A 22264-nucleotide genomic window follows, 5' to 3' on the forward strand; every position below is an offset into this window, starting at 1 on the left:
TCTTCAGTGTATGTAGGTTAATCATGTGCTGTTGTTCTAAATTGCTACTATTTTTTTTGCAAAAATAATACCCACCATGACAAAGATACGTACGGTATTATAGGAGTATAAATAATTGTCGAGACACACCGTACTATATATAAGGAAGTTAGTGCTGAAAACTTTAGATAGAGTACATGAAGGCCAGATCCCGCAGGCCTGTTTAACTTCCATTAACTTGAATTGACGTTATGTGGCCTGCATTGAAGTTTACATGGTCTGCTACGTTAGACGCGAGTTTGGCATGAATAAAAAAAATAATGAAAGGCTTCAGGCCACCGGGCAAATGCCCGCTATGCCCAGTCCAGCGGTGAGTATGACTGAATGCTAATTGTACCTTACGTTCATTCAGTTACCCATTCAAGGAGGTATGTTTATTCAAGGCTCATTTCAGTGACAGACCTCACCTAAGATTCTGTGTTCATGTGCGTCAAGACGTGTATTCATTACGCAGGCTGCGTGCTGTTGGCAAACAAGTTTTCCAATATGGCGGGTGACGTTGGTGGGACTGAAGGGGGAAGAAATAGCATGGATAAAAGCATTACACTCCCACCGGACGAAATCTTTCGGAATTTAGAAAATGCAAAGAGATTCGCTATTGACATAGGTAAGCGTTCACAGGACTGAATTCTTCCAGTAGAAGTTTTATAAATTACGAGCACATGTGGAGCTCATATGACTGTAATGTAACTGGCTGCAAGGTGTAAGCCAACATTAACCCTGGAGCAAACAGTACAAAGTTAGCCATGGTATCATATTGCTTTTTATCTGACAAGCTAATGAACTGTGCTGTGCTTGGCCCACCTATTTGCTTTCCCGTCGTGTTACGTTATAAATGACATTTGTCAACAGCTTTAATGAAAACGTGCATACCTGTACAACCACTTTGCTAGCTAGTTAGCGATAAAGCAAGTGAACCTTGGTTTGGAAGTTAACGCTATTCCCCTAATTTTAGTTGACATGATACGTCATTATTTTTTAAATGGTATGAAATGTTGGAAACCAACTTTGCTCCTTTGACGCCGATGGGTTTTTCAGTTAGGAAAGCATTGCTACAGCTATATTACGACTCACTGGTCATGTCATGAGGTTTATGGATCGACTTGTGTCATTAAGGGGTTCAGACTACCAAAGCTCAGTTGCGACACAAATCTTATATGCGGCTGGATGCTTTAACGTCTTCAGAGACTGCGGATCTGATTTCAAATTCACAACGCCCCTGTTTTAAAAAGGTGTGCATGATCTTGCACCTTGTTTGATCACTGGAAATATACTGTATCTAAGGCAATCACTAGACAATAGAACGTTTCTCGCTAGCTGAATCACTTGCCCGCCGTGGGCAACTCCCAATAGGACATTGTTTCCTGTTTATAACTAAAATATCATATGAAAACGATCAGAAGCCTTGCTGCAGAGGAGCCTAATATATGGTTTAATACTGGAGGTATAAATAGCATTTGTGAAATAGACCATCTCGCTAGCTAAATCACTCCATCCAATGTCGACATTGTAATTAGAGCCACTTTTGAATGACTGGTAAACAAAATGCAACCAGTTGCGGCTGAACGTCCTGTATTTTTTTCACCTGATAGGTGGTTCATTGACAAAGCTCGCTTATTACTCAACGGTCCAGCACAAAGTGGCCAAAGTAAAGTCATTTGATCATTCAGTCAAGGTAAGGTGTCTTTTTAATCTGTTATCTATTAATTTACCTTTTTGTTTTACACAATGCACTAGAATTCAGAGTAGCTGTCAACTGAGTGCAATGTCTGGGTTTTACAGTGAAATCTTTGTTTGAAAAAAGAACACAGTTTCTTCGCAGGCAGCAGTGGTAAACAACTGAACTGACACTGACCACTGTGTGGCATCTCAACCATGGGGTTTGGATGACTTGTGCTGAATTGAACAATCCAGGCTATTTTATCCGCCTCAATACGTTCAACTCTACAGAATGAGACTGCAGTGTTGTGAAAATAAAGGCATTAGCTGCCCAATTGCTCTTCTATGCCTTGTTTTGGCAAGATTGAGCCCCATCAGATTATTTCAGAGCAGATATGTATGTTTTCTTTCTAGAGGAATGAGCCTATTCAGGCAGCTGTAAAAGAGTACTTTTTTGGACATTGGTCTGGTCCAATGCACAGTAATAAATTGCTTCATATAGGACAGTGCCAGTCAGTTGGCAATGGAGGTCCTTGTGGTAGTGTTTAGGGTGCCGTTTGAAGACTTTGTACACACAGGTTGGGAATGAAGTCTACTGTTCTAGTATTCTGGAGCCCTGGCTGCAGTGCTGGTGTTATTTTTTTTTGCTGTAATATTCACTGTTTTCTGCATATGTAGGAGGCAGAAGGGGATCCTGTTTATGAAATTTCTGTGCAAGAAGAGATCACTGCTCGACTCCACTTTATCAAGTTTGAGAATGCATACATCGAAACTTGTCTCGACTTTATTAAAGACCACCTGGTCAACACTGAAACCAAAGTCATTAAAGCCACGGGCGGAGGAGCACACAAATTCAAGGACCTGATCGAGAAGAAGCTCAAACTCAAGTGAGTGCACACACTGCACCACATATCCTGTTGCTCCAAGTGTAGTTATGCCAGGCATAAGACATAGTTGGCATGCAAAGTTGCTGGTCTCTCTGGAATTTGCCAGATTGATTACTACAGCCGCCCACACTGTGATGACATTTTTAGTTGCTGATTGCAAAACCCAGAAGAATCTTTCAGACTTTTTCTTTATCTTGGTTAGTAATAACTACCTGGATGTAAAGGCGCAGCTAAAACATTTCTCCAAGCATTAATGCTTATAGATTGTTTAGACTAAGTTCTTTTCAAGTCCGTCTTTCGCTTTGTTTCTGTCAGAGTGGACAAAGAAGATGAGATGACATGCTTGATCAAGGGCTGTAACTTTGTTCTGAGGAACATTCCCCATGAGGCTTTTGTTTACGCCAAACATGCTGACCCAGAGTTCCGCTTCCAGAACACACACCCCGACATCTTCCCTTACCTGCTCATCAACATTGGCTCAGGGGTGTCCATCGTTAAGGTAAACATCTCCCCTGTTAATATAGAGTATATTTACAGATACCTGAGTAAGTACTACAGCCTGTGGATATATCTTGGTGTGCAGTTTACCACCGTTCATCTTCTTGTGTGTTTGTGGCTGGTTTTAGGTGGAATCGGAAGACAAATTTGAGCGCATTGGGGGAAGTTCTATTGGTGGGGGAACTTTCTGGGGTCTTGGGGCCCTGCTCACCAAAACAAAGGTAACTGACTGTCTCCGATATTCCATGGCTACTTTTTGAGTACTTCTTGGTCAGGTTACCAGTCAGTCTTGTTTTGGACATCAGATTTGGCTTTGACCTCTAAATCACAACTAAGCAAGCCAGTAACATCCAAAGCAACTATGCCAAAGAGAAATGTCAGTTTTGATGTTTCAATGTCTAACTGCTCTGACCTTGATGATGGATTTACTAATAGTGTACCTTGCTCATGTGTTTGTCCATGTTTGTTTAGCTTTCTTTGCTATGTGCAGTTCTGTACATCTGTGTCAGAATTGACACAGCCTAGTTGTACAATATCCTGTGTCCTTCCTTCCCTTTCTCTAGTGTTCTTGTCATTTTCTCTGCATCGTATTGGACAGAATGAAGTGGGAGTAAGCTGTTCCCATGAGGATGGCCTCTGCTGTGTTTGCTTTTCTGATGGCTGGCTTGTACTCATTGTGCAACCTCTGGCATACATGCTTGCAGAACTATGCATTGCCCTCAAGCCCTCATAGGTCCACATTTAACCATGGCACAATCTCTCTCTTGCTCTTTCTCTCTTTCGCTTTCACGCTCTCGCACTCGTTTAGAGGTTCGACGAGCTGCTTCAGCTGGCCTCCAGAGGGCAACACTCCAATGTTGACATGCTGGTGAAGGATATCTACGGGGGGGCGTACGAGTCCTTGGGCTTAACTGGCGACCTCATCGCCAGCAGCTTTGGGAAATCAGCCACTACAGACAAACGTGAGCCTGGATTCTTTCATCAGTGGTTCAGTCAAAAGTGTCTCCTGAAAAGGACAAAACCAGCCAACAGCACCAACGTACTAGAAATCCATAAATCAGTTGTCAAACTGGTTGCTGGTCACCTAAAGTTATTTATTACCCTTGTTATCAACAGGGTTTCAGTTAGTTTAGTTTTTAAGTCGAAAGTTCGACAATATATTCAACTGAAAGAATTGTGTACCATTAGTTGGAAATGCCTCTGCAATGCAGCATGGCAAAGTGACTGGAGTGAGATTACTTTATCATCTCAGTTATGGCCATATAAATTCTTGTGCAATATGCCTATTTGGTCTTACTGCTTATAAACTGTCCACTTCCACTCTTGCAGCCATAAAATCATGACAAGAGGAAAACAGTACAGAGAACCAGGCTCTCTTGCATGAGGAGTGACCTTTCACCCAGTTCCACGGTCTTGTCCTCTACAGTGTGCTGTTACTATTGAGAAATGTAGTATCAAAGACTGCCAAGGCCAGCTGTAGTCAAACAGTCAGTTGTTGTTGCCTTCTGTAAATCAAGATATTTTGGTGTGTGCACCCTAACCTGACTAAAGAGTCCTCATGTTATCCCTCTGTAGGTCCTTCTCTGCACTGCAGTGTGCTCTATTACCCGTATCTGTGTCCTCTCGCCCCTGCCAGAGTTCTCCAAAGAAGACATGGCCAAGAGTCTTCTGCACATGATCAGCAACGACATCGGCCAACTGGCCTGCCTCTATGCCCGCCTGCACAACCTCAGCACGGTCTACTTTGGGGGTTTCTTCATCCGGGGCCACCCCGTTACCATGCACACCATCACCTACAGCATCAACTTCTTCACCAAGGTGAGCCCTGTGGCGTGTTGGGGACTAGAGCTGGTGGGATGGTGGGAAACACTGCACGAAAAGCAAGATTATCGGGCCCGTACACGCTGTGATACAGCCGCGAATGATCACCATTCCTGGTCGATCGCGGACATTCCCCCAAAATATCCGTCTGCCGCATACGAACGGAATTTCCCGGAAACAGACCGGCGAGGGGAGGGGGGGAGATGTGTTTAGCATTCTCACCTCCCGCTGACAGAGGTGCGAAATGCTCTTATTAGCATATTGACTGTCAGCAGTCTAGCCACACACACCCTGCTGCAGCCATTGGTTGAAAACGACAAGGAATTTAATTAAAACGTCTTGTGATGAGACGGAATGAGATTTTGTCTATTGGTCAGCTTTCAACTGACAAAACGTATCCCCTCCCATTTACAGCTATTGCCCCATAAAAACGATTTTATATTTTACTCGATAATAATTGAATTGATATTCTGTCTTTATGGTTTTGCTCCGGGGTTATCACAATTCTTGATTTGCCTTTCGTTTTTAGAGTTCTGTCTTTAGGGGTTTGCTCCGGGGTTATCACAACTCTTGATTTGCCTTTTGTTTTCAGAGTTCGAGAATCGGAATGTACTTTCGAGGCTGTTCCACTCATATTCTGGAGCTTCCTCTCTGTAATGTTCTTGAGATTCACTTTTGGCATGTAATTATACAGTCGAGCTTACTCTGATACTAAGGTACTCATTTCGCAACTTGGGACATGTTTGCCACTCGTGAGTATCTAACCTGTGTCTTTCAGGAAGATAATGAAATCTTGCGCGAGCTTCGCAAGTTTTGAACCTGAGTTCTTCAGGTTCCCGGTGCTGTGCTCTCGCCACTGAGCCAACGTGCTGGTTCAGAGCTTGGCTCGTCCGTGCAAGAATGCCACTGGTTTATCATTCCCCCCTCCTCTGGGGTATTTCTCTTCTGTTACTGGAGCTCTGATCTAGTTATAGTTAGTTTAAGTGGGAATTGTTTAGTGGACTTATGTGAAGTTTTAATTATGTTCACTTAAAGGCGCCCGAGGCAACATTAGAGACTTGAGACTCGAATAACAAACGTTAAATGTCTAGTCTTTTTTTACACGTAGTAAGTTTCAATAACACCATATCATTACATATCGACATTCAAGGATCAAAGATGAGACGTCGTTGTGTGGTGAGAACTGATAAAAAATCGCCTGGCTTCTATTTTCCACGGTAAATTGCAGGTTATGCTAGAAATGGCTTTAGCATGGGTGGGATGGGTAGAGATAACATCTTTCCATCCAGATGCAAATTTAGCTAAACGGAATCTGTAAGTGGTTTCCAGATATATATATAGTCCATCTGTCTAATTTGACAATAGGGTTGGGTACCGAGAACCGGTACCAATACGGCACCGGTTCCATACAACCGATACCTACCCGGACCGAAATGCAACGCAGATTTCGGTGCTTCCTTTCGGTGCCTGAGCAGATAATTTTTTTTTTTTTTTTTTTTTTAATTAAAATTTTTATAATTTAACAAAACTAGCGATAACCAACGAGAAGTAACGTTAGTGGCGTAGATCTTTCTGAGTACGATCTGTATACTTTTTTGTGTTGATAACAGATTTCGTGGGGCACATATAAAACTGCTCCATCTCCCAATATAGACTCTCGCCTGTGTCGCTCACGCTGCATTCCGTATGGGACTAGTGGAAACGGGATTTGTGTTGAGGAGTTGCCATGGTAATGGGTTGACTTGCGTGTGGTTTCGGTTTCAAGATAAGTGTGGTTGTTCTAAGAAGAAGTTGGATACGCTTTATTAAACGGAGAGCTACCGTCTCATCCAAAGATATTCCTTCTCAATGTGAGTTCTTAACAGAGCACTAACTTGGACGCTACAATAACATTGCAACAGTCTGACAGCGAAGAGCAGGCAGCCTTGCACAGAGCAAGCACAAACAGAGCTAGCCATCGATATAACAGAGAAAATGTCAAAAGGTAAACGATCAAAAGTGTGGCTGTATTTCGCACAAAAAGATTCAAACAACGCGACGTGCAGCATATGCAACAACAAAATTGCGTGTAAATAGGGGAGAGAACTCAAGAGGCCCTGAAGCTAAACTTTTAAAGGGGCAGTACACATTCACGAAACCAGTGGGTTTAAATAAATGCAAACTAATTAATATTTGTTTTACTCTGAAGGCAAACATGCTCATATTTCTGCAAAAGTATTACTGAAGTGTGAAGTGTGTACAGAGTTTGTTATGTATTTATTTATATTTATTTAAGTATACTGTAAACAGTTGTTATAAGTTAATAGCCTATATTGTTCATAGTTTGAAGTTAAAAGGTTTGAAGCCAAGTGTTTTGTATTTATTTTTATTTATAGTATACCTTAAACAGTTAATATATTGTTAAATTTGAAGAAAACTATTTGCCTTGGCAATAAATAAGCCTAATGTCTTGAATTAAAAAAAAAAAAAGTATCGGTTCTGGCACCGTTTAGGCACCGGTATCGTTTTAAAAGTATCGGTTATGTACCGGTATCGGAAAAAACCCAAACGATACCCATCCCTATTTGACAAAGCAGTGAGTTGGCTTAAGCGTCGTGCACACGAAGTCTAGTTTGTTTGCATCCGATCTGTTCATAATACCGATAGCCCTATCATAAAGACGAACACTCTCTATCCGCACACGGTTTCCGCAACGATCGAAGTCTGGGGTAGAAAGTGAGTAGATTTGAATCGGTACGGGGGCTGGTGTTCGTCTGCACGGTTTCACGCAACCTGATGACGTCATTGCCCCATGTGATCTCCAACCACTATATATACAACTTGTTCTCCCTCAAAATCTCACTCGTGGTGGGCCTCGAATTCACTAACATTAACCCAGTCTTCTGATTTTTGATTAGCCTCCTATCTTTATCTAATTCTTCTTATTCAGACGTAACATAACTTTCATGACCACAAATATAAATTGGCCAGCGATTTAATTTGCTTTTTTATTCATAAATGTATGTAAAATGGACGGAGCAAAGCATCATGGGGAAATGGGATGACAGACATGTCATGTTGTACTGTTCCAAACTCTAAATTATCAATAGAAAAAATAATTCATTTTCGCATATCCTTTAGTCTAACCACTGATTTTATTAACCATCATAATGTAATGTTGTTAATTGGAGCTTGAATGTCTCGTGTAATGTGTTTATCCTCGTGCTTTTTAGACTCTTCTTCTAGGTTTTTCAAGTTTTTTCAGTTGTGTAAAGCGCCACCCACAGGCGTGAGGTATGTACTACAGCCCGTTCAACACAATCTGGTGGCTCCGTTTTTACGCAAATCTCTCGTTGCCAGCCTCCGTATTTACGAAATTAAAAGATTCGATTGGTGTGAAAAGTAAATCCGATTCGGAGGCCCTAGACTTCGTGTGCATATGACCTTAGTTAGGGCTGAGTTAGGGCTGAGTTAGCGGGCTTTCACACCAATGTGGGCTTCTATGGCAATACACAGGGTCGAAGACTGTCGTAAATCCTGTGTCGTTTCAATCCAGGTCAATTCAATTAACATAACAAAACCTAGGCCTGGCCAGGGGAAGGGGGGGGGGGGGCCTTTCACACCAATGTGGGCTCTGGCAATACACAGGGTGAAAGACTGTCGTAAATCCCACATTTCATACAGTGAAATGCTGGGCTTCTTGGCTGTTCTTCTCACTGTGTGTGTGTGTGTGTGTGTGTGTGGTTTGGCAGGGTGAGGTCCAGGCACTCTTCCTCAGGCATGAGGGATATCTGGGAACCATTGGAGCTTTCCTGAAAGGAGCAGAGGAAGACAGTGAGTGGTCATCAGCGATTGATCTCTCTTAATTATTTTAGTTTGTAACTTTCTTAACTTTTATTCAATTTATTTATCTTATCAATAATTTCATTCAAAGCGACGTACAGCTCTTAAACCAGGTAGGACAACTGGGGTGTAGAAACAGAAAGCTCTGGCGATTGGTACAGCAGAACTTTACAATAACTTGCCTGCTCTGGAGTGAGTGCTCTACCCACAACATTTGTGAGCTTGAACCTGCTTTGCCAAATAAGAAACCAGTCCCTAAACAGAGCCAGCTTTGTTGATCAGGCACACCGGGCAAATACAAGGGGGAGTATTATAATGCTGCACTCTTCACGCAAACCATAAATCACAGCATTTTGAAATGTAGAACTGTTTTGAACTCCAGGCATTGGAGGGGTGGGAGGGTGGGGCACAAAGAGCATGTTAGCCTTAGTAATGTGTTTTCTCTTGGCCCATTCTCCCCTGTGAGTATCACCGTGTTATTACCACAAGAGATATGGCATTTCAGGACCTCTTCTTCAGCCAAGGAAGTCTTGGATTGCAATGTTCTCTGAGTCTCACCATTAAAACTGAATGGAATCTTGTACTACATATCGTTTCTGTTAGAGGAGCTTGAGATGAGTGCAGAGAGCAGTATAATCAAGTCTGAAACAAAAGGACTGACCCCCCCCCCCCCCCCCCCCCCATACACACACACACACACACACACACACACACACACACAGGGACCAAAGCCTGAACCCTGGCACTCAGTGCAATGGGTTCCCATTGTGACCTTGGTGCTAGCTATAGCACCCATGCACTGACCTTAAAGATCAGCCTCAGTTGTCAACACGCCCTGGTTCAAGAGCTGCTGTGATGCAGATATCAACTTATTACTAATGTACACTGTCTGAATCTGGATGACATTAAACACATCTGGTTCGGAAGATAACAGCTGTGTGCGTGCGTGTGTGCATGTATTCATGTGTTTGTTTCTTCATCTGAGTGTATATGGTATCATAGGACTCATAGTGTATTAAGCAACTTGAATGGCACAAGAGATGTTTCCAAATATGTTGTCCAGACATGTGTGTGTGTGTCTGCGTGTGCGTGTGTGTGTGTGTGTGTGTGTGAGTGTGTGTGCGTGCGTGTGTGTGTGTTTCAGACCCTAACCAGTACAGCTGGGGAGAGAACTACGCTGGGAGCTCGGGCCTCATGAGCGTGTCTCCAGACATCAACCCCATGCAGCGAGCGCGCAGTGGAACCGTACGTCCACCACATTTGCACTACATAGAACCTGCCTAGAACCTTTATAAGGCACCGGAATGGAACCATACATGAAGGGATTAAAGTATTCCGGCACCGTGCCGGATTTCCGGCGTGCAGCGTTTGGCTGCGGAAAAAAAGTCTAATATGGGCCATTCTACCGAATTGGTGCAAAGTCCCGTCGGAAATATTATGAATTTTTTTACGTTTTATTCCCAAAACTTTGTCCGTATGTATATTGTACCATATCTAAAGTACACATATCTAGTAAAAGAACAGTCAATTTTTATATTGTATTTTCAGAATGTGTTGGAATGTTTTTCCTCTTCCAAAAATTGTCACTACTGAAACATCACATTGACTATAGGAAAAAAGTATTATTACTGACCTGATCAGATTGTGTTCCCTTCCCTTCTCTGAAGAGTATTTTTACAAATATTTCTTGAAGGTTTTCACAATGAAATCCATAAAAATGAAATGTTTACCAAATTTTTAAGTTCAATTTATCTGTGTCGGTAGTGACTGCACTGTTGGATTTCATGGATGTTCATTTCTCTCCCAAAATCTTCCAAAAGGTGCTCTGGGCCGCCCTTTAGTCCACACAACACATTTATTTAAAAATTATGGGATTGAACTACTTACCATTTAATTTTGTCACTACCGAAATCATCTGGTCACTACCATATGTTTCGGTAGTGACTGTTTCGGTAGTGACAATTCTAGCTAACTTTAAGCATAAATAAAGAATTCTAGCAAGCACACGGCTTGCAAACAAATCTTTGAAGAGGTGTACACACATACAAACATAAGATTTTGCATGAAACCCCAAAAGGTTTACTTAATTGAAGAAAACATGGGTTTCGGTAGTGACAATTCTTAAGGTTACACGTCGATTTTCAGACTTTGAAACACATTTATATAAAAACTATGGGATTTAGCTACTTACCATTCAACCATGAGGGACAGGGATGCAGTGTCACTGCATGGTCAAAAATGCAGGGTCGTGGCTAAAACACAGGCTCAGCCAATGGACTAAAACTCTTGTGTTTCGGTAGTGACATGAAAACTAGGGACATGATTTTTTGAGTATAGTTAATTGATTTAAAAATTAAACCCACAATAAATCTAAATATTCCAAGTTCTGTTTCTACCCAATCATAAAGATCTTTGAAATTAAATCATTGAATTTTTTTTTTTTTTAAATTGGAAAGTGTTATTTAAAGGCATTGAAATTTAGATGTCAGGGTTGGGGACAGCTACTTCCCAATAGAAAGTACCCTATAAATTATGATTTTGTATATATTTAGCTTATCACTATCTCATTTAATACATTGGGTTTATAGACCATAACATTTTCTCAGTGAATATCTATGCCTAAATACCTTATTGTTTTGTAAATAGTTTTTATTGTTGAGGGACTGCATATTACACGAATTCGGTAGAATGGCCCATATATATATTTTTTATATTGAAAACTCGATATCATCACCATTACTTTCGAGTTTATGAGTTCGTCTGCCAATGATATGAAAGGAGCACAACTCTCAGGCTGTCAAAAGAACATTATTAGCCAATCAGAAGTAGATTAGGGCGGGTATTGGGAAAATGTGCTTTCACCACCGAATTTTCTGTATCGCTCTGCCTATGCTACGTAGATGCCAAAGTAGAGATAATGTCACACCGAAGCAGAGTAAGTTCAAAAATCCTTGGGAAGATGCCCTTCTAGTTGATGAAGGATTGAAAAATAAATGGTGCTGGGCATGGATATAAGAGATAGGGAAGGACGGTAAGCCTTTTGGTAGCCGGTGTACGAAGTTAAGAGAAGCAGGTGCTCTCTTGTGCTCAAGAAAGCTACTGTATGCAACTAGCGGGAAAAAAGTGCTTCCAGTGCTTCCACTTATGAGTTAGACCCCGTTCGTAGAGCAGCTGTTCGTGCTATCGAACACACAACGCTTTTACCGGGAGCAACAACCACATCTGATGGACCGGCATCAATAACTGACCGTGAATGTGCCCTGAAAATATGCAAGTGTACGTTCATCGCAGAACACAATCCAGGCAAGCTCGCCCAACCCCTGGTGAATTTATGCCAAAAAATAGCTGAAGACAAAATTGCTTTCACTAAACTGTCAATATCCAATCAGCATGCCAGCTATTTTAACACACACGTCATAACACCAGAGTTTAAAAGACGTATTTCGGAAAAGCTAAAGTTTTCCTTAAATGTCGACGAGGCCACCGACAAGAACCTGGACAATGTCCTCGTTCGTTTTTTTGATGAAGATTACAACGCAGTAAAAACGCAACACTTGTCAGGCAGGAACATGAATATAGCCAATGCCTCAGCAATTAGGCTACTGTATGCTAGAATAAAAGATGTATATTTTAATTTACGATGATTTCTTCTGAACAAAGTAATTATGGAAATGTTGCAATATAAAACTACATTCTACAGTTCACTGATGCACTTTAACGGTTTAAAAAGTGAATCACTGTCCTTTTTCATATATCCTCAATGAAATGGTTGCAAATCAAATCTTCTTTCACTGACTGAATTTCACATACCCTTATAACATGTCACCTTGTGATTGTAGGTCATCTTGAAATCTTCCAAGGACAAAGCTTAGCAGCAAAACTTGATATCAACAGAAATCGTAAATGCGACATAATTAGTACCATATTGTAGTGAGGTGGAGTATTGCTGACCTTCTTGGGATTGCAGTTTCAAAAGTCCCACCATAATCTGCCATCATTCATTTCTTAATGTTTTTTTGTTTGATTGTTTGTTTTTTGACCCTGTAAATGTGTCCCCCCCCCTCGCACTCACCCACATAGAAAAAAAAGTTTTTTGCTTTAACCCCTATACATGTATACAGCTCCTTCTGTGATGATGACTTTACTGCTGTAGGGCGATGTGATGAGCTGTTACTTGACCGTGTGTCCAGAAGCAGAGTGTCCTATGTTGTCATTGTAGACTTGTATCCATGCCAGTGCTGAAGTTCTCTTTCCCATTACATATTTTATTTTTCCTGAGGACTTTCCTCCTAACATTCTCCATGTTTACTTTATTTTTATACGCCATCCTGTCTCCTTCTGTTCCTGTCTTTCCTCCCTCCTCTGTTTTCCCGCTCAGTTCCCCGTAAGTACCATGTCTGCTGTGGTGGGCTTCTCTGCTGGCCAGAGTTGAAGGCTGCTGGATTGTTCATGCCGTTTGCTTCATAACTTTCTTTTGCCGTAATGGGGCCTTAGAATTAGATCCGCTACCACGCATAGCGTTATTTCATTTCTGTGTGTGTAAATGGAGTTGTTGGCTTCACTAATGATGTACTTTTGAGTTATTGGACAGCTAAGCCATCTTGTGGCAGAGGGCCCTAGTTTCATTGCTCAGCAACACGCAAAGTCCGTCGCTCATGAACTACAGGTATTGTGTGGCATGTGGAAGTCCGTGTTTACGCTGAGGATCTTGCTCGTGGTTTTAAATTAGCAAATTGATTTTTCCATGTTATTAAATTAGCTTTAGTTCATGCTCGGGGGACTGCCAGTTGCCCGGCAATGAAATAAGGGCCCACAGTGTTTTGAGTAGTTTGGATACACCCATGTATAAGCTCAGGAGCTCTGTGTGTGCCTTTCTGTGTAGTACCTGTAAAGCTCTGAGCATGTTTGTTTGAATGACTAAGGTTTTAAGGTGTCGTCTGGGCATTTGCTCAAGCTGTACAGACGGTTATAGTCAGAGATACTTCAGTGGTTTGGCGGTGTGGTGCAAGCTGCTTCACTTACACAAAACTTGCTTAACATGTAATGAGGACTGGGTTAGTGTGGAGGATTGGTCTGCAACATGATCAATACCCTGTTGCAAATCGGAGAGTTTGTGTGTGTATGTGTGTGTGTGTGTGTGTGTGTGTGTGTGTGTGTGTGTGTGTGTGTGTGTGTGTGTGTTTGTAATTCCTGGTGCATGTTTGTCATGTTTGAGTGTGTACATCACAGAGTGAAAACACAATACGAACATAGTTATGTCATGTTGCACAACCAGTTGTACTACCATCTCTGCCAGTTACATTCTTGTCCTTAAAAACCCGGTGTGTTGGCATTGAGAAGACATGGAACTTCCTGCTTCACAGGGTAGAAATAATAACAACGGTCTGTGTCCAACATCTACATGTACATTTGTAAATGGGCACGCCCCCAAGTGGGCCTAATAACAGCTGTTAATTGATGATAATATAATATATTTCTCAGAAATATGTCTGGGTCCCCTCATGGGACAGAGCTGTGGGTTGCTGTCTGAGCAGTATGTTAGGTCCTGATGTTAAGCCAGGTCTGTGCTGTCTTCCCGTCCTCAGTTTGACATGCTGGAGATGGACCGGCTGGAGAGGAAGCTGGTCAACCTGCCCCTGCTGCAGGATCCGTCCTCCTACATCCCCGACACAGTGGACCTCACCGAAGACTCCCACGCTAGAGAGTACTGGCTCTCCTGCTTTGAGGAGGCGCTGGATGGGGTACTTCATCTCTATCTCTCTCTTTCTCTGTCTCTGTCTCTCTTTCTCTCTCTCTCTCTCTCTCTCTCTCTCTCTCTCTCTCTCTCTCTCTTCCCTTATTTTGACTCATGCCTTGTCTTTTGATGAAAATTAAAATTGAATTTGCTTCTACTCGACAAGTAATTTCACAGGCCCTTCTCCACGGTGGTCTGTCGTGAGTATGGCAGCTAAGTGGTCTGCTCTCTGTGTGCTCAGGTGGTGAAGCGCGCTCTGGCGAGCCAGCCAGACATCCTGGAGGCCACTGAGCGAGCGGAGAAGTTCCGACAGAAGTACCGGCACAAGCTGCAGACACTTCGCCAACAGCCTTTGTAAGAGCCCTCCCTCCGGCGACCTCAGATCTGTCTCAAACAACAGTATTACCAAAGTGCTTTGCCAAAGCATGCAGGTTCAAAACAGACATCAGTCATTCAGTCTTATTGTGGCTGCGTGCGTGCGTGCGTGCGTGCGTGCGTGCGTGCGTGGCCATATGAGTTTTTGTGGTTTGTGTGTGTGTGTGTGTGTGTGTGTGTGTGTCTCGCTAGTAGGTGTGTGTATTTGTGTGTCTGTACCTGGCTGTGAAGTGTTTGTTGTTTATTTTTCGCTAACGTAGCATTCCTCTGCTCTTATCTTTAGTGCTTACGGATCCCTCACTGTCCGAAGTCTACTAGACACGAGGGAGCACTGCCTAAACGAGTTTAACTTTCCTGACCCCTACTCAAAGGTTGAAATCCCGTTCAAAGTGTTGTTTGTCTTGGAGCATCGACATGCTACATCATTGCCTCCTATAGCATGTAGTCCTAGTTGCAGAAGCTGAAACACATTTGGCCCTGATCCGGCACTTATCTACCAGATTTGGCAAGATAGAATTGTAGAATAGCTGAGCCGCAAGCCTTTAGCATGGGGTTGATTTTTCTCTCTTCCCCCCCCCTCCTCTCTCTGTGCCTTGCAGATTAAGCAGCGTGAAAACGACATGGCGCTGAAGTACTACCAGAAGGTGGTGAGGGCCCTGGAGGACCTGAGCTGGGAGCAGAGGCAGTTTGCCCTCGTCCGTGGCCTGCTGGCCGGCAACGTGTTCGACTGGGGGGCTAAAGCCGTCTCTGAGTGAGTGAGGGCCGAAGCCAGGGGCGTACATGTGTGGCATGCTGAGAAAGAGGGAAATTGAGAGAGAGATGGAGGGAGGGAGGATTAAAGGAAGAGAAAATGTAGTTGGGAGAGAATGACAAAAGTTACATGTCAGCAATCTGATGATGTTTGCGCGTGTGTGTGTGTATTTGGAAAGATGTTATAGTCTGGCTTCATTGTCACTGGCTGACCCTTCACTAATGCATTTTCAGTGTTCTGGAGTCAGACCCAGGCTTTGGGTTTGAACAGGCTAAGCAACAGTTGCAAGGTAATAAAATGAATGCTTACATTAATCTGTATTTTGCTCCTCTGAGAATCAAATACCATTAAGCTAAATATATTGCAAAACTAGTAATGACTTCTTTTTAAACTTGACAGAAAGGCCATGGCTTGTGGATGCCTACAACCAGTGGATTGAGAGGTTGAAGGTATTTAAAGTCAGACTTTGAAGACACTCCACTCGTAGTAGTTATCTCATGAAGTACATGGATAGTTCAGTTCATTTTAATAGATTTATATATTCCTCAAAAAGATCTCCTTACAAGCACAACATGCACCATAAAGGCACAGAAATGCATAGTATGCACAAATACAGAAGAAGGTTTTGCTCTATGATTTAATCTCTTATACTGATGTTGTCTTATGTGCAGACATTTGTAAATGCACTAAGTAGTTTTAGTTTGAAAATGTTGACATGTTACTGTGATGTTCTTTGTGACACTGTGACTTCTGCTTCTGAAGACCTGTGATTGAGTTCCATCCATGCTGGCTTTGTTTTGCAGGGAGAGCCTCATAAATGTGCATTGTTTTTCGTAGATAATAGTGGGATAGACATCATATTGGGAGTTTTCCCATTTGTTAGAGAACTCCTCATCCGTGGCACACAGGTAAGATTCTGGAATCTTCTTACATGAGTGTCTCTTTTTTTCTGGAAAAACACATTGTTGCTCATGTGTTGCTCTGTGGCATGACAATGTACTCTAAGTAAGCGCAGTTAACCACGCCAGTGCTCGTCTTCTTGTCTTGTGTTCTTATATGTGATCTGTGCTAGGTTGTGCTCGCCAGTAACTCTCTACCGGCTCTGAACGACGTGACCAACAATGAACTACACATTTTGACAGAGAGAATCGCTGGCATGGACCCCGTCATCCAGTGAGTGTAGAATACGTTACCGGGCCCAGCAGGGGCTTGTGTGTGTGGGTTTGTTTGGGATTTTGCGCTTCCCTGCAATGCTCATGTCTCCCCACCCCCCCCCCTTTTTTTTTTGCAGGGCTGCTGTCAAGGACGACAGGCTGACTTTGGTTCAGAGTGGCTCCAGCTCACCTTGCCTAGACCTGAGGTAAGAGCTGAGAGTTAGCTTGTGGGGTCTCAAAAGAATTGCTTGGTGTTGCATATTTCTGTAGCAGTAAATCAATATTGAAAGCCCAACTTTGATAATGAAGCCTGTGCAGTATAGGATTTTTAAAATTATATTATTATTAAATATTAATGCTTTTATATTTATTTTTTGCAGTATTGCTCTCTGCACATTGTCTACCTTAAAAGTTAAATCCATAATTTCTTGTGCAGGCCTGTTTCGCTAGTGGCTGAAACCAATTACACATTTCTCTCTCTCTCTTTCTTTCTTTCTTCCTTTCTTTCTTTCTTTCTCCTTTTTTAAAAAACAATCCATTTTACCTCCTCCAGCCGTCTGGACAAAGTCCTGGCCACGGTGGTGCGGGAGCGGCGGACGGACCTGGTGATCATCGAGGGCATGGGCCGTGCCATCCACACAAACTACTACGCGGCGCTGAGCTGCGAGAGCCTCAAGCTGGCCGTCATCAAGAACTCCTGGCTTGCTGACCGCCTGGGCGGCAAGATCTTCAGCGTGGTCTTCAAGTACGAGGTGCCCCCCAAGACGCAGGGGCTGCACTAGCCAGGCCGGGCCTGCGCCACAGACCACTGACTAAGCTCCATCACTTGAATGGGGAGAAGGAGGAGGCTCCATTGTTAAGAAGGGGGCTTAAAGTCAGGAAGTGTGTGTCAATGTTTTTGATTGTATAGAGGAGAATGTGTGGGATTCGCGGGTTGGGAGAGCTCAAGTATGTGTGGGTGGGTCACATTTGCCTTGTCAGTCAAAAAAATGAATCTGCCCTGATGCAGTGTTGCTTAGCGACAGGCTGTGTTGATGAAACAAAACAAAGCAAACAGAAAAACTAAATCAAAGCGGAAGCAAAACAGCCTTGTCTTGCGGCGGTAGCAATCGCATTTGATTCAATATTTTTTTCTTAGTGTCGACGTGCTCATATGGTGAGCGAAAGGATGAAATGATTTCCTGTGCAACATGGACTGGGGGAGGGTTGTAGAGCGATAGGATATGGAGTGTTGAGCATGCATTGTGCCATCTTCATCCCCAGTAGGCAAATCACCCCACACGTGCACCTCTGTATTTTAACAGCAGTTCTCAAAGGAGCAGGGGGAATTCTGGTCTCACGATAGGGGACTTTTTTTTTTAAGTTGTGATTTAAACAAAAATTAAGTATTATGATTTTAACTGTTGGTGAACATAACCTGCAACTGTCGCTGGTTGTTCTGGATCATGATTCTTACAGCACAGACCTGTTGTCTAGACAGACAGATGAAGCCCTGCAAACTACTCTGTAAGTCAGTACAGGACATTTTACTCAGGAGGTTTGAGTTTCTGTGCAACTGCCTCTCTTTCCCTATAGCAGTGCAGCATCTGGACACAGAACATCTGCTGAGGCTTCATGACAGCGTCATCTCCCTGGCAGTGTAGGCGGTTCTGAATTTAATATAAATAGCCTATATATGCTTTGTTTCAGCGCATTGATTATGGTTTCTAGTGGCAAACTGGTTATTGTGTGTATGTTAGTACCTGTGCCTTGAGGTTTTGTTCAGATCCCATTGGGGTTGAATCAAAATGAGATGAATCTCCTTACTCTGCCAAAATCAGAAGTAGTATTTTCCCACAGACTCGCCTCTGTGACATGGTCATTCAGTTGTCTTAAGGGGGGAAAAAAAGATTGAAAAAAATAAACACAGATACTCCGGACTGATACCGTTCTCATTTTCCTTGTGATAATCAAGTGAAAATAGGCTCGGTATGAAGCACTTTGTGTTTGTGTGGAGTCGGCCGTGAATTCTACCACTAGGTGTCAGTGTGTACATGTAGTAGATCCCACACAACATGAAACTGACTTGTTGGGAGTCTCTCGTTTCAGGAAGTCTAGTCTTGACTAGTGGGTGGTGCTCTTTCGTAATTCAGTCACAAGGCACTAATTCTCCCTCCAGGCTTTTATTGGGTGTGATCTTGTGCGGTCAATGAATGTCCACGTCCCTTAACTTCAGAGGGGTTGGACCAAGTATGTGATTTAGTGACAGACCTGGGAAAGTTAACTCTGAGTAAGTGGTAAACCTAAAAGAAGAGCCCTGTGGTTTCGTACTCATTAGGGCTTACTCGGAGTAAACATACTTTGGTTTGTCTCTAAACCACGTACTTGGTCCACCCCCAAGGGTTGGGCTCAGCTTCATACTGCACTGCACCCGTACTATAACCATGTCCCCTGAGAGGCGGAATGTATCATTTGTCAGTGGTACTCTATTTGTGTGTGTGTGTGTGGGTGTGTATGAGTGTCTCTGTTTGTGTGTGTGTGTGACTGTGTGTGTAATGTGTTATATGTTTGTTTGTGTGCGCTCAGATGTTAATCTGCAATTGCCTGTGGTTGTCACTGTCTTGTGTGACTGTTCATATGAGTGTTGTTCGCTCTCTCTCTCTCTGTCTCTCTCTCTCTCTCTCTCTCTCTGTGTGTGTGTGTGTGTGGAATTAGTTGGTCCACACCATCTTCAGGGCTAGCAAGTAGGGAGCACCATCAAGCTATCTTGTGTCTTTTGGAGTGAGCACGCAAGAGAGTCTGCGTCTGTTAACACAATTGTGTACTTAAGACCAAGCTAAGTGTACCAATACACCATTTACAGAGGGTAGTGAAGCTGGTGAAAGTGTGTGTGTGTGTGTGTGTGTATTAAAGAACTTGGGCTCAGTCCTCCATCTTCGAATGTTGTTATACAGCCCTCTCTGATTGTGTTCAGTCTGAAAACTGTCAGACCAAAGCTCCTGGTTTTATGTCCTTCTGTGTGTTTGTGTCCGAGGATTTATTTGCTGTGTCCATAAGACTCTCTTGTGAAATTTTTGTATGATCATATGTAAATACACTGTAAGTGTGTAAATAAAAACGATCCCATCTGCACATCTTGGCCTTGTGTTGAGGTGCATAGTATTTTAGCAAATGTTATCTTGACAATCACATGTAATTACATTCATAAATATATTTTCAGAAGTGTTCACCAAACAGTGTTGACTGTATTTTTTTATTCTCACTCTTTTCTCTCCTAAATAAACTGAAAGATTGTGAAAAAAAACACTGAAACACAAACATGGAAAAGTGTGAATTGCAATATTTTAACACGGTTGCAAATTGAGGACCTTACAAAGTGCATTCTATGCAGTAAAACCTTAATCAATTCCTAAAAAAATATTTGTACGGTATGTGTTGCACAGCATTTGTTGCAAACGCCTGTTCAATAGGTAGAGATCAACAGAAGTGAACACATCTTTTCAATGCCAGATGGTAGGGGGAAATCTGTCATTGAGTGCATGCGGCTGAAAGGACGGAATTGGGGTTGTCGGCATCCCCAAAGGCGCTAGCCTCGGGAACGAGGAGCTTGGCACCATGTGCCCATCAAAGCGCAGCGAGTGAGCGCCTCTGGTGTTGGCATGGTGAGCGTTGCCCGTGCGTGGCGCTCCAGGAGGGGGACGGTATTGCACGACAGGGGGTCCCTCTTAAACCCGCTGCGCCTCCACTTTCTCACCCGCAGCCAGAACGCACGCCATAGCACGACAGCTCGCTGTCTCTCAACTCCTTCTCGCTTTCCGCTCCTTTCCGGTTCCCCTTCCTCTCCTGGTTGCGCTTCTGGTCCTTCTCTCTATATCGCTTTCTCCCTCTCCCCCTCAGAGTATTGTTCCGGCTCATCAAGGGGGTGTTAAATGACGATGATACACTCTCTGCTGAAATTGTGTTATTTGGAGGCAGTTGTCACGTTCCCTTGCCAAACTAAATCATGTTTAATAGATTGTCAGTGTGGTAGGGGAATCTGGTCTACTTTAGACAGAATCCCACAGGGCTCTAGCAACAGACTTTTTCAGTATATGCTGACTATTTAAAATAGAATGTATTCATGAAAGGGTTCTGAGAGGCATATTTTATCATGCAGTCTTTCATGTGGACTTCCATTCCACTATCCACATAACATTACTTCCATTCCACTATCCACATAATTTGTGTTCGGCTTATTTTTGAATAGTAAGTAGCCTACATAATAGTCCTTCAGACCTCTGATGAATGTACTCTTCTTTGTTTGTGGTTTTATGACATTGCGACTCTTTGATGGATGGATCCCATTTTGATGATGGATCCCACAATGGTTTCCCTTATTTCCTGATTTATTCAAACAATGCTGTATGCCTATAGTTTGTATGTATTGAGCCCCCGAATGGAAATATAAGTTTGCTAAAACTGTTATCTCACTGTAGCCTACATTAAATGGTGTCCTAGTATCCCGACCTCATCCTGTACCCTCAGGTTGTAACGCCTTCCCATCTTGTTCCAACGGGACCACCGCTGATATCAGCTCTAACAAGGACGCGCATCGGGTGACGCGCCTGGAGCTTGGATCCTCTTTTTTAGCCCAGTCTGCATCCAGTCCTCCACATTCTACACTCCTGAGTCTGCGGGCTACATCCCCCGTTCCTCGCATCTCCTATGACCCGTCTTCCGTAGCGCTTCTCACAATCTCAACGAATATATTTACACAGGTAAGTGCAATTAATTTAAGTAATGCCCCTCATGCATTTTTTGCGTTAGTTTGTCAAACGTGTATTTGTATATTTACTACTCTGATAGTAGCCTAAGTGTCTGCGTTTTGAATTTCTAACATTAAGGACCGCTACTCCTTAACGGGTATTCTCTTACAACATTTTCTGGATCAGTTTTTAAATAAATGCCTCTTTTCTACATCTAAGAAGACTAATTCTATATTTTACAATATTCCCGTCGTTCCCAAGTGGAAATGTCTGCCTTAGTGGTCCCTTTTGTTTTGTGACAGTAATCCATTATCTAGAAATACAATGTTTTGTATTACATCAGTGTCAGAAGAAGAAGCTATATGCACACATTTATCTATTTTCTATTTACAAACATACTAATTTGTATAAAGGATTATACACTTCAGAAGTGCATAGCTTTGAACATAAGTAACTGAGGGTACATGCATTTTGATGTATACTATTTGCGCTTTTATATATTGGGTAATTTATATACAGATAGTAGATAGTAGGCCTACATATTTATTCAATTGGCTGACCAAGGGATTTAAGGGGGCTGAGTGAATATGCCCATTACACTGACCTGGTGTAAATTCACATTAATTCAGTGTGGCTGGTGTGTAGATTAGTGAGGTGAGTGGGTCTTTTTCATGAGGCCATGCAATTAAAAGTGAATATAAATCAGATCCCAGCCATATTTGTTCCACCATCACAAGTGAGCCAGCCTCCCGAGTTAATACAAAAAAAATCCTGGTTTCAGAAACAGCACTAAGATGAAG

At 42.7% G+C, this 22264-nt stretch overlaps 1 protein-coding gene across 1 annotated transcript; it reads left to right on the plus strand.

Moving 5' to 3' along the window:
- The first annotated feature begins 518 nt into the window (after window positions 1–518).
- pank4 (pantothenate kinase 4 (inactive)) lies at window positions 519–19944 on the plus strand. The gene is made up of 19 exons (XM_080846315.1): window positions 519–646; window positions 1632–1714; window positions 2377–2585; window positions 2901–3084; window positions 3212–3304; window positions 3892–4045; window positions 4720–4901; window positions 8636–8717; window positions 9871–9971; window positions 14312–14467; window positions 14702–14814; window positions 15119–15206; window positions 15435–15586; window positions 15820–15875; window positions 15986–16035; window positions 16390–16494; window positions 16659–16759; window positions 16878–16946; window positions 17294–19944. The coding sequence occupies exons 1-19, from the start codon at window positions 526–528 to the stop codon at window positions 17520–17522; spliced, it is 2328 nt and encodes a 775-aa protein (XP_080702441.1). The 5' UTR covers window positions 519–525; the 3' UTR covers window positions 17523–19944.
- Window positions 19945–22264: the final 2320 nt, after the last annotated feature.

This window comes from Sprattus sprattus, assembly GCF_963457725.1.
Source record: "Sprattus sprattus genome assembly, chromosome: 10".
Lineage (NCBI taxonomy): Eukaryota > Metazoa > Chordata > Actinopteri > Clupeiformes > Clupeidae > Sprattus > Sprattus sprattus.